At 36.2% G+C, this 13,654-nt stretch overlaps 1 protein-coding gene across 3 annotated transcripts in view; it reads left to right on the forward strand.

The window, feature by feature from the left end:
• PLA2G4A (phospholipase A2 group IVA) overlaps positions 1–13,654 on the forward strand; it is a 147,873-nt gene that overhangs the window by 110,544 nt on the left and 23,675 nt on the right. For all 3 annotated transcript variants that reach the window (XM_077157263.1, XM_077157265.1, XM_077157264.1), the window contains 2 exons: positions 6,950–7,021; positions 10,304–10,546. In XM_077157263.1, coding sequence (XP_077013378.1) covers positions 6,950–7,021; positions 10,304–10,546 — 315 coding nt within the window. The remainder of the gene's footprint in view (positions 1–6,949; positions 7,022–10,303; positions 10,547–13,654) is intronic.

Raw genomic sequence — 13,654 nt, forward strand, 5'->3', positions numbered from 1 at the left:
TGAAAAATAAGTTGTTGGGATTTTGATTGGTATTGCATTGAATCTGTAAATCAATTTAGGTAGGATTGACATCTTAACTATATTTAGTCTTCCAATCCATGAACACGGTATGCCCTTCCATCTATTTAGGTCTTCTGTGATTTCTTTTAGCAGTTTTTTGTAGTTTTCTTTATACAGGTTTTTTGTCTCTTTAGTTAAATTTATTCCTAGGTATTTTATTCTTTTAGTTGCAATTGTAAATGGGATTTGTTTCTTGATTCCCCCCTCAGCTTGTTCATTACTAGTGTATAGAAATGCTACCAATTTTTGAATGTTGATCTTGTAACCTGCTACTTTGCTGTACTCATTTATTAGCTCTAGTAGTTTTGTTGTGGATTTTTCCGGGTTTTCGACGTATAGTATCATATCGTCTGCAAACAGTGATAGTTTTACTTCTTCCTTTCCAATTTTGATGCCTTGTATTTCTTTTTTTTGTCTAATTGCTCTGGCTAGAACCTCCAACACAATGTTGAATAATAGTGGTGATAGTGGACATCCTTGTCTTGTTCCTGATCTTAGGGGGAAAGTTTTCAATTTTTCCCCATTGAGGATGATATTAGCTGTGGGTTTTTCATATATTCCCTCTATCATTTTAAGGAAGTTCCCTTGTATTCCTATCTTTTGAAGTGTTTTCAACAGGAAAGGATGTTGAATCTTGTTGAATGCCTTCTCTGCATCCATTGAGATGATCATGTGATTTTTCTGCTTTGATTTGTTGATATGGTGTATTACATTAATTGATTTTCTTATGTTGAACCATCCTTGCATACCTGGGATGAATCCTACTTGGTCATGATGTATAATTCTTTTAATGTGTTGTTGGATACGATTTGCTAGAATTTTATTGAGGATTTTTGCATCTGTATTCATTAGAGAGATTGGTCTGTAGTTTTCTTTTTTTGTAATATCTTTGCCTGGTTTTGGTATGAGGGTGATGTTGGCTTCATAGAATGAATTAGGCAGTTTTCCCTCCACTTCGATTTTTTTGAAGAGTTTGAGGAGAATTGGTACTAATTCTTTCTGGAACGTTTGGTAGAATTCACATGTGAAGCCATCTGGTCCTGGACTTTTCTTTTTAGGAAGCTTTTGAATGACTAATTCAATTTCTTTACTTGTGATTGGTTTGTTGAGGTCATCTATGTCTTCTTGAGTCAAAGTTGGTTGTTCATGTCTTTCCAGGAACCTGTCCATTTCATCTAAATTGTTGTATTTATTAGCGTAAAGTTGTTCATAGTATCCTGTTATTACCTCCTTTATTTCTGTGAGGTCAGTAGTTATGTCTCCTCTTCCATTTCTGATCTTATTTATTTGCATCCTCTCTCTTCTTCTTTTTGTCAATCTTGATAGGGGCCCATCAATCTTATTGATTTTCTCATAGAACCAACTTCTGGTCTTATTGATTTTCTCTACTGTTTTCATATTTTCAATTTCATTTATTTCTGCTCTGATCTTTGTTATTTCTTTCCTTTTGCTTGCTTTGGGATTAGTTTGCTGTTCTTTCTCCAGTTCTTCCAAGTGAACAGTTAATTCCTGCATTTTTGCCTTTTCTTCTTTTCTGATATAGGCATTTAGGGCAATAAATTTCCCTCTTAGCACTGCCTTTGCTGCATCCCATAAGTTTTGATATGTTGTGTTTTCATTTTCATTTGCCTCGAGGTATTTACTAATTTCTCTTGCAATTTCTTCTTTGACCCACTCGTTGTTTAAGAGTGTGTTGTTGAGCCTCCAGGTATTTCTGAATTTTCTGGCATTCCACCTATTATTGATTTCCAACTTCATTCCTTTATGATCCGAGAAAGTGTTGTGTATGATTTCAATCTTTTTAAATTTGTTAAGACTTGCTTTGTGACACAGCATATGGTCTATCTTTGAGAATGATCCATGAGCACTTGAGAAAAAGGTGTATCCTGCTGTTGTGGGATGTAATGTCCTATAAATGTCTGTTAAGTCTAGCTCCTTTATAGTAATATTCAGATTCTCTATTTCTTTGTTGATCCTCTGTCTAGATGTTCTGTCCATTGATGAGAGTGGGGAATTGAAGTCTCCAACTATTATGGTATTTGTGTCTATTTCCCTTTTCAGTGTTTGCAGTGTATTCCTCACGTATTTTGGGGCATTCTGGTTTGGTGCATAAATATTTATGATTGTTATGTCTTCTTGTTTAATTGTTCCTTTTATTAGTATATAGTGTCCTTCTTTGTCTCTTTTAACTGTTTTACATTTGAAGTCTAACTTGTTGGATATTAGTATAGCCACTCCTGCTATTTTCTGGTTGTTATTTGCATGAAATATCTTTTCCCAACCTTTCACTTTCAACCTCTGTTTATCTTTGGGTCTAAGATGTGTTTCCTGTAGACAGCATATAGAAGGATCCTGTTTTTTAATCCATTCTGCCAATCTATGTCTTTTGATTGGGGAATTCAGTCCATTAACATTTAGTGTTATTACTGTTTGGATAATATTTTCCTCTGCCATTTTGCCTTTTGTATTATATATATCATATCTGACTTTCCTTCTTTCTACACTCTTCTCCACACCTCTCTCTTCTGTCTTTTTGGTTCTGACTCTAGTCCTCCCTTTAGTATTTCTTGCAGAGCTGGTCTCTTGGTCACAAATTCTCTCAGTGACTTTTTGTCTGAGAATGTTTTAATTTCTCCCTCATTTTTGAAGGACAATTTTGCTGGATATAGGAGTCTTGGTTGGCAGTCTTTCTCTTTTAGTAATTTAAATATATCATCCCACTGTCTTCTAGCCTCCATGGTTTCTGCTGAGAAATCTACACATAGTCTTATTGGATTTCCCTTGTATGTGATGGATTGTTTTTCTCTTGCTGCTTTCAAGATCCTCTCTTTCTCTTTGACCTCTGACATTCTAACTAGTAAGTGTCTTAGAGAACGCCTATTTGGGTCTAATCTCTTTGGGGTGCGCTGCACTTCTTGGATCTGTAATTTTAGGTCTTTCATAAGAGTTGGGAAATTTTCAGTGAAAATTTCTTCCATTAGTTTTTCTCCTCCTTTTCCCTTCTCTTCTCCTTCTGGGACACCCATAACACGTATATTTGTGCGGTTCATATTGTCCTTGAGTTCCCTGATACCCTGTTCAAATTTTTCCATTCTTTTCCCGATAGTTTCTGTTTGTTTTTGGAATTCAGATGTTCCATCCTCCAAATCACTAATTCTATCTTCTGTCTCTTTGAATCTATCATTGTAGGTATCCATTGTTTTTTCTATCTTTTCTACTTTGTCCTTCACTTCCATAAGTTCTGTGATTTGTTTTTTCAGTTTTTCTATTTCTTCTTTATGTTCAGCCCATGTCTTCTTCATGTCCTCCCTCAGTTTATCGATTTCATTTTTGAAGAGGTTTTCCATTTCTGTTCGTATATTTAGCATTAGTTGTCTCAGCTCCTGTATCTCATTTGAACTATTGGTTTGTTCCTTTGACTGGGCCATATTTTCAATTATTTGAGCGTGATTCATTATCTTCTGTTGGCGTCTGCGCATTTAGACAGATTTCCCTGGGTATTGGATCCAAAAGTTTGGAAGATTTTTCTGTGAAATCTCTGGGTTCTGTTTTTCTTATCCTGCCCAGTAGGTGGCGCTCGTGGCACACGTTTGTCAGCGGGTCCCACCAGTAAAAGGTGCTGTGGGACCTTAAACTTTGGAAAACTCTCGCCGTCCGGGGGATTTGCTAGCCGAAGCGGCTTGAGCCGGCCCGGGGTCCGAACGCAGGGAGGGTTGCTGGTCGCCGCAGCCCGGGAAAGAGCCCGTCCGAATTTCCTAGTCGGCCCTGGGCGACAAGCGTGACGGGAGGACGCCAGCGGCAGCGGCCTGCCCGAGAGAGTGCACCTTCCCCGGGAGTCACGGGTTTGGAAGGGGCCTCCCCCACCCGTCACCGTTCTCCGCGACCTGGGGATATCCGATCCAATTCTCTCAGTTGGTCCGGGGGGCTGCGCGTGGTGTGGGCACCAGCCACCTTGGTTTCAGGGGACCGCCTCTCCAATTCTCCCAGCCGGCCCGGGAAGGGGGAAGGGAGTAACTCCGGCCGCTTGCCGCCCCGCCCGGAGAGGCCCGCGCGCCTCGGCGATCTCACCCGAGCTGCTTCTCTCAGTCAGCCAGCCGTTCCAGGATGGGGTACGCTGTCTTTTTTTATCTCTGTTGTGGCTTTGGGCGCTTTCTGTATCGTTTCTACTCCCCTAGTAGCTGTCCTGGAGAAGAAACTAAGATCCACGCGTCTTACTAAGCCGCCATCTTCCAGGAAGTCCTCTCATATACTTCTTGTGTGGTTACTGTGGAGCTTAAATTTAACACATCTATAACTATATGTTTGATTTGTTACCGACTTAACTATAAGTATATATACATACTATTCCTATACCTCTCCTTCCCCTATTTTTTTTGAGCTTTTTACCACTTATATCTTAACACATCCTATGACCAAAATCATAGATTTGTCATTGCATCTTATGCATTTTCATTTCAGCACTTTTAAGAGTAAGTGAAGTTACATACCAAAGGACACAAACCAATACTACTGGCTTTTATAACTGCCTATATAATTACCTTTACCAACTGGCCTTTATAACTACCTGTGTAATTATTACCTTTACCAGGGGTCTTTATTTCTTTAAGGTCTTTGAATACACTGTCTAGTATCCTTTCTAGTCAGTCTGAGGAGCTGTCTTTAGCATTGCTTTTAGGGCAGGTCTAGAGGAGACATCCTCCCTCAGCTTTTATTTATCTTGGAATTTCTTAATCTCTACTTCGTTTTTGAAAGACAGACTTGATGGATATAACATTCTTTGCTGAAAGTTGTCTTCTTTCACCACATTAATATTCCATCCCGCTGCTTTTTTGCCTCTATGCTTCTGGTGGGAAATTGGAACATAATCTTATTAGGATTCCCTTGCATATAACGTGTTGCTTTTCTCTTGCACTTTCAGAGTCTCTCATTCTTGGCACTCATCAGTTTGATTACTGTGTTTGTAGGTATGGTTCTCTTTGAGTTTATCCTGTTTGGGATTAGTCCAGCTTCTTGACTGTACAAATATATTCAGGTATCTCATTAAATTTGGGAAGTTTTCAATCATTATTTCTTTGATTATTCTTTCTGTACCTTTCTTTCTTCTCCTTTTGGGAATCTCATGATATTTGTATTGGTACTCTTGATGGTATTCCACACGTCTCTTGCACTATGTCTACTTTTTTCCATTCTTTTTTCTCTTTTCTTCAGCCTGAATCATTTTAATTGTTTTTGTTTTTGAGTTCACTGTTTTTTCTTCTTCAGATCCAATCTGCTGTTAAAGCTCTCTATGGAATTTTTCATTTCAGTTATTGTGATCTTCAGCTTCAGTATTTCTTTTTGGTTCCTTTTAAAAATTTCTGTCTCTTTGTTGAGAGTCTCATATTGTTCATTCATTTTTCCCTGGAATCCTTTTGTTCTTTTTTTTGTGTTTTCCTTTATCTTCTTGAGTACATTGAGGATCATTGTTTTTTAACGTCTTTGTGTGGCATGTCCAAAGCTGGTGTTTTTGTTCATGGTCTCTGGATTTTTATCTTGTTCTTTGTATGTATTTCTTATTTCTTTTTGTCATACTCTTTTGTTATATACTGTACATTTTTATATTTTAAAGTAATAACTGGTATTCAGTCCTTGAGCTGTCTGCTCCTTAAGTTTGTATTCAGCCAGTGATATAACATAGATTTCCTTGGATGCCAGGAACTACAAAAGCAAATTATTTAATGAAAGAAAACACTTAACAGCCTCTCAAAATCAGGTCTGCATTGGGTGATGTTCTCCTTTAGTGCTCCTATCAAGAAAATTAGCTCGAGGCAAATGTGAAGTTGGAAGGTCCTCTCTGTCTCTCCTGAGCCTGTCTTTTCTTGGCTTGTGTGCTTAGGAATTCCTGTATTTGCAGGAATTTGAATATCTCCTTTACTCCCTATGAAATAGACTTCCCTTCCGAGGTATTGTATTTTATGTCTTAAAATAGGAAATCCTTTACCCCAGGTGCTTAGATTTAATTGTTTCTTACACTGCTTAAATTGTCTGCAAGCTGCCTCTGCCTGCAGGGTAAGTTCTGGTAAAGCAAGCCAGAGAGGAGTTTCCTGGTTTAGTCTTTCAGCTGCCAACTGATAGATTGGCACAGACATACAGTTACTGCAGTATGTGGACTGGGGTTACTTTGCTCCTCTGGAACAAGGCCAAGGACACATAATAGGAGTACAGGCTGGCTCCATAACATGCTGGAAGAGGTGGAGGAGGGATCAGCGTAATATACATTTTCCTCATTCAGTACTTGCCCAATTACTGCAACTGTTTAACTGTTTTCTAGGGTTTTGAGGAACATGGTTATGGTAGTTTTTGCTAGCTGTTCAAAGATTCTGTGTGAGAACAATACCCTGGAGTGTATTACAGTGCCATCTTGGTAAACTGGCTCAACAAGTAGCATAGATTCTTGACACCTATGGTGCAATTCAACTAATGAATTTCAGTGTCATTGAAAATCAAAAGATAACATATGAGTTGCTTTCAATTCTTTCTAACCTCTTTTCTCTAACTTCCCTGTAGATTTTGGTTTTATACTTTACTTTCAAAAATACCTCATAAAGCAATAAAAATTGAGAAAAATGGCTACATTTTTTAGGTACAAGAAGAAGCTTCTCTGTGTACCAGATTGAGGATATAGAAATATCATCCTCTGCAAATCATAAAGGAATAAAATTTTAATTAATTTAATTTTTCCATCCTGGAAAATTTTGTTTTCTAATGAAAAATTTGAAAATGCTGGTACATATAATAAATCTAGTAGACCTCTTTTTTATGCTTTTTGTCCAGATTATTTCCTTATAATCAATTTACATATACGTTTTAACATCTGAGATGCTTCAATTGTTTTGTTTTCTTTCCACAGAAAATATTACAGCAAAACATATCGTGAGTAATGATAGTTCAGATAGTGATGATGAAGCACAAGAGCCCAAAGGTAAGGAGAACTGTAACTTTCTCAGGTACAGATCCATAAGGGAAGCATATGAATGCTTTGTCTGATTCTCTCACTCGGGGCTCCATTTAAGGTACTGTAGTAATGGGAGTGTTGCTTTCCATTAAGAGAGAGGATTAAACTTTTCCTATGTAATAAAATATGCAACACATAAATATTCCTCACTTCTTTTCTTTGGGAAAAGCTTATTTGCTTCCTTATTAGTCTCAGGTTCAATACCTTAAAAATTTTTCAGTTGAACAATTGTAGAACAAATATTGAGAAGGTAGAAATGCTAAATTCTGTCATGTCTGTTTAGTTTTGTCAGAATGGAAATTAGTATGTTAGGGGCCTTTTTAGCTGGTTTAAAAAATGAAGATTTGATATTTAAAATTTTTTTGTTAAATATCATGCAAAAAGTGTATTCTCACCCTATTTCTGAGCCTTATCATACTGCCAGCACCCCATCCCTTAGAAAAGAATCAATGATGAAGAGGGGTAAAATTACCAAGAAATTTTGTAATGTTTATCATCTTACATTTTGACAAGGCAGTTTGATATGGGTCATGATAGTCAACCAAGGTGATAAAGTGAGGATCTGAGATACCTGCTGCAAACATTATCTGGTAAAATGGAGCAGGTTTACATTTTGACACTGTTTTGATTGTAGACATGTGTAAAAATGTTCCCATTAGCTACTCCCTCCAAAAAAAAAAACACAAAACAGGAACTAAATGAAGACTTTATAACAACTGAGTGAACACATCCTGCTATGGTTTGAATGTGATCATTTAGATTTTAGAAAGTACTAAATACTCCCTTGTCCAAAACTTGATGAACTCTGATAGGCATAATGTAGATATTGGAAGAGCCTATTTTATCATTGTTTAATCCTCAATAAAATTTAACTTCTCTATTTATAGTAGATAAATAGATCTTCCTCATAAGATGAATTTATACAAATTAGAGAAAACATAGCTGCACAGGTGCACAGCTTGGCTAGCGTTCAGTGTCTTGTGAACAATAAATGAATCCCTTCCCTAGGCAGAGGAACCTCTTGCCTACAACAAAATTTGGTCAATGAAATGCAAGCTGGGGTTCAGCTTCTTTTTTCCCCACTGTCCTACTACCTTTACAACCAATGATTTGCTCAGCCTTATATATCAGCCCTGCCCTGCCGTGGAAGGTACTGTGTTGTAGTTCTGACTCCTTCATTTTTAGCCATTTGATTTTGAATAAGATCTTTAGGCATTTTTTACTTTAATTTTGTCATACGTAAAGTGGAATTATTTTACCTACATTCACAGAATTGTTGCAACCATAAAAATAGCAAATGTATGTAAAAAAGGCTTTAAATTTTAAAGAACTTTTCAAATGGAAATTTGCAATTAAGTATTTTAGCTAAAAATAATAGATACAATTTAAGTGTTGAATGCTGTGTTTCTTTCATAAGTATTACCATTTCAAATATCACAAGGAAGGCAGATCCATTACTGGTAGAAAGGTTGGAAAGTATTTATTATTATTAATAGTAATGGGCCCCAAATCTTTGCAAAACTATTGAGTATCATATTCACATCCTGTGTAACTGGAGACATGAGTCATTCATTTTAATGTCTGATATATTCTGGTGAAAGATTTTCTGTGTCATATTTGGCATCAGAAAAGTGTGGGAGTAGAAAATACCATCTTTGTTTTTAGTGAGTATGTCATCATAGGGATCAGTTACTGAAAGAAAGATTCCTTCATTTACTCAGCTCAGTTAGTTAATCTTTGTGAAGATAAAAATCAATACTTATGCTTTTATGTATGTTTACTTTTCATCTATTGGGAATTATGGAGTTTGAACATAGACTTTCTCTACACACACACACACACACACACATGCACACACATCCATAGTCTTATATAGGCATGCATATTTTATAAACAATTTCCAAAAATCAGAACAAAAGTGAGGTTATGCTCTACCCTAATACATTTTGAGACTTGGATTATGAATGAATAATACTGATGATGATAACCATGATGCTAATGCTACTAATACTACAAATACTTCTACTAGTTAGTACTTGTCGAGAATTTAGCGTGAACCAGGTCCTTTCCTAAGTTCTTTCCACAAATATATCAAAACTCAGGCAATCCTGACAAGAACCCTATGAGGCTTACTGAAGAGGAAATAGATGCAGAGAAGGAACCCAGGGAGTCTGATTCTGGAGCCTTCTAGACAATTCAGCATCTTAACAGTAAAATAAAAACAATTAAAACTGCTTCTTTTGAAAGATTGCTAAATTTTAAAACATTTTTAAAGCATGTATTTAAATTACATTATTATTAATCTTAATAGGATGAAATGACATTTAATTATGACAAGTTGATCAGAAGGGTGTATATTGAGCATTGAATATATGTTGAACTTTTAAATTTTCAATTCTTATTTTGCATTATTCCTGGGTATTAACCAAGCTGGATATGGAAGGAAACAAGAAATATAGAGAACAAGAGTAGCTATTGTATATTTTCTGTGGGTGTGTGTGTGAAAAGAAAGAAAAAAACTAGAGATGGTGTCTTGATTTCACACCTGCTACTACAATTATCATGTAATGGGTTGATTTAACCTTAGGAATTTAATGGCTCATGATTTCAGAGGCTAGAGGACTTGTTTCTTCCCAGGGTTGGTAGTGTTCTGGCTGATCAAAATCCTTTGGTTCTTTGGCTTTCTCATTACGTGGACATGTCATTTCCTTTCCTTTTTGGCTTCCATTGACTTCCAGCATCTGGCTGCTTCCCATACCTTTCTCTTCTGGGTTCAATTTCCCTTTCTTATAAGGACTTCAGTCATATTGGTTTAAGGGCCACCGTCATTCAATTTGTGCACATCTTAACTAATAACATTTTCAAAGCTTCTAGTTACAAATGCATTCACATCTACAGGACCAGGGGTAAGCACCTGAACATGCCTTTTGTGGGGGACATGATTCAATATCAAATAGAAGAGGACAAAGAGGAGAACAGAAGTTTGCCTGGAAATTTAAGAATAGGCCAAGTAGTGCTGTCAAGAATACAGTGCTAAGTCTGAGTGTAGCTGAAGGATAAACTAAGACCAATTTAAGAAAAGAATGATTAACTGAAATATTTAATATTATTTATTTATACAAAAAATATGGAAAATCAAAAGCCATAGAACTCCATTGTTTATTTTAGCATTCAGTTGCCCACAAAAGTTCTTTTTTTTTTCTTTCATTGCATTTGAATTCTGTTGAATGATCTTTTATTTTTCCTTAGGCACTGAAAATGAAGATGCTGAAGAGGAATATCAAAATGATAATCAAGCAAGTTGGGTTCATCGTATGATAATGGCCTTGGTGAGTGATTCAGCTTTATTCAATACCCGAGAAGGACGTGCTGGGAAGGTGCACAACTTCATGTTGGGCTTGAATCTCAATACATCCTATGCGCTGTCTCCCTTGAGAGACTTTACCACACAGGAATCCTTGGATGAAGATGAATTAGATGCAGCTGTAGCGGGTAAGTACACAAATGTTATCCATGGTAGCTAATTCATGAGATCCTGTTCCTTCTCTGGGGAGAAGCATTTTGATTTTTATTAAAACGTAATTCATTTGTACTCAATTATAGCAAATGCATTTAATGTGTGAATGGCTTCGAATTATGGCTCTCTTGGAAAAAAAATTACATTTGACAGGAAATTGCCTGGTCATGTAAGAATAGAAATTTTCCATTGAAATTTCGAGAGGTACCTCTGATATTCTTGTATTGATCAGATTTTGGTTGCAGTAAACAGAGCACTTTTTATCTTGTTTAACTGAAAGGGGTTTAAAAGAGAGAAATAGAAAAAATAGATGCTTATAAAATTATTTCAGGTCTTGGAAGAGGAAGGTCTAGGCTGAACGCCCAGGAATAACTTCAGGAATACTTCATAATCATCCTTACAAATGGCTCCAGAATTGTGCTTGGCAGTAGAAATAGCAGAAACATAGTTTCCGTTTCATTTCCTCCTTTCACATCTCATGTGGGTGTTCTCCTTGACACAGTCCTGGTCTCAGGCAGAACTGGAGCCGTAAGGGAGCTTGGTAAATGTGGTCCTTAATCAGAGCCCCTAGTGATGTGCAATAATACATTCGACACAAGTGTTGGAATGGAGGTGAGCCAGTCTGCAATGCCCACCAAGCTATTTAATCTATTCTTGCAGTTTTCGGAAAGATTAGGCAGTTTTCTTAGGGCCACCTTGTTGAGAATTCAATCGCTTTCAGGTTTTCACTCAGCTAAATTCCCACGAATAACACACAGTTCCATTTGTGCTATCTGTTAAAAGTTAAATTTGTCTTGGTAGCTAATCAATACGTGGTAATCTTTCTAATAATGATTCTGTCGTTTTCAGTTTCTTTACCTTGTCATACCTTTGTCTGCCTCCTCACTGCTTAAATGTTCTTTCTCACCCCGAGCTGACCAAGGACATTAGCAGAACAGTATAAAAATGTAAACGATACTTCCAAAAACTTTCCACTACCCTTTGTTAAACTTCCTACCTATAAAATATATGTGAAAATTAGGACATGCTTTTTTGTTTTGTTGTTTTTATAAAACTGTTTCTATGTGTTGCTTGAATTTGAAGGAAATTTCAAAAGCAAAGTTTACCCTTATGTTTAAATAAGAGTCGCAGCTCGGCCTGCCATGCCGGAGACCTGGGTTTGATTCCTGGTGCCTGCCCATGCGAAAAAAAAAAAAAAAAGAGCTATAGAAATTATATTTTCCATTGTATTTGGCATCAAAGTCTAGGATATGAGGTATTTCCAATTATATAGCTGAAATCCAAATCCTTTCATATTAACTGTAATAAAGACTATGTGTGATATGCCTATTTAAAAATTCATTCCAAAATAAAAATACACCTAACCGTATGAATCAGTGACATTATTTTTCTTGCTTTTTTGACACATAATTTTGCTTATTGCCAAAGTGCCAATTAAATATGTCTTCCCTAGAAACTGTGCTTTATAGTCAAATGATGATGGGTTTAAAATAAAACTTGAATTCAGAACATTTAGAACTAGTAGGAATCTTCATTATTTTCCTTTATAGAAAATGACAGTCAAAGAAGATCATTATCATGTTTGCTGAAAATAGCTCAGCAGAGTTGAGATTAGAACTCAGGTCTCTTGACATTGCTCAGAACTCAGGTCTCTTGACATTGCCTTGAAATCATTCTCTTCTGCTACACTCCTTCTCTCATAACCCTAGAGTTTAGGTTTTATTAGTCATTGTCTCGCTGATGTAAATATGAAAGATTTCTTTGTGTATACTTTATTACTTGAGTAGTTATGTTATTGCTTTTGATCATATCACCAGTAAGTGACTTGCACAGCAGCTGTACTACACTGCATATCTTAACAACTTTCAGTAGCTTTTAATGAGGATTTGGAAATGTTTGGATTGCCAGATAAAATGCAGAATGTTTTCAAGGAGTAATCTTAAACTAAAAAATTATTTGTTGCTTATATGAAATTCAAATTTAATGGGCATCTTAGAGGCCAGCAGGTTGGAAATTCAGAGAGGAGTTGTAGTCTTGAGATGGAATTTTTTTTTTTCATTGGAAACCAAAATCCTTTGCTCTTATGACCATGATATCAACTGATTGGATGAGGCCCATCCACATTATTGAGGGTAATTTCCTTTACTTAAAGTCAACTGATAGTAGCTGTAACCGCAACTACAGAATACCTTCACAGCATCATCTGGGCTAGAATTTGACCAGACAACTAGATATCATAGCCTAACCAAGTTGACACATAAAATTAACTATTACATAGACAGTTGCTAAAAATAACTGTATTTTAGACTGAGTTTACTGACATGATTAATGCTTTTTCAGTCAAGGCCTTATCAAGATAGATCAACTAAGAGAGATCCTGTCCCTCCTTCTGAATCTCCGGACACACACACACACACACACACACACACACACACACTAGGTAGCAGTTTTTAATCTAATCTTGCCCTTGCATTGGGCAAGTCAGATATATTAGTTCATACTATGGTCATTTGTTTATACAGATTAAACTTTGAGCATTTTTACATTAAAATAAGCCCTCAAAAAAAATAATAAGTGTTCAACCTAAAATGAGAAAAAGTTAATGCACTATTTTTGGCCTAATTACTTTATCTGGAAAATTATCTTTTCTAAACAAGGGAAGGACAGCCCGTGGTGGCTCAGTGGCAGAGTTCTTGCCTGCCATGCTGGAGACCTGAGTTCGATTTCTGGTGCCTACCCATGCAAAAAAATAAATAAAAAAACAAGGGAAATAATAAGATGATAAAATTCACCTCGTGTTTTCTTTAAAATAGTTAAATACATGTGGGAACTAATTTTGGAGATACTATCCTTTAACCACATGACTTCTTTCCTTTTAACTTTTGGTTTTATATTATTTACTGTGACACATACCACCTAAAGTAAGAAATCAGAACATAACTTTAGGCCAAAGTTCAAAATGCAAACATCCAAATATTTGTACATTGTAAATTAAATTGTGTGATGTATTTATAAAATGGCTATCACAAAGACCTACAGATAAACTGGTTTTGAGAAATACTGCATAATCAAAAACATCATTT

Source organism: Tamandua tetradactyla, chromosome 4, assembly GCF_023851605.1.
Source record: "Tamandua tetradactyla isolate mTamTet1 chromosome 4, mTamTet1.pri, whole genome shotgun sequence".
NCBI lineage: Eukaryota > Metazoa > Chordata > Mammalia > Pilosa > Myrmecophagidae > Tamandua > Tamandua tetradactyla.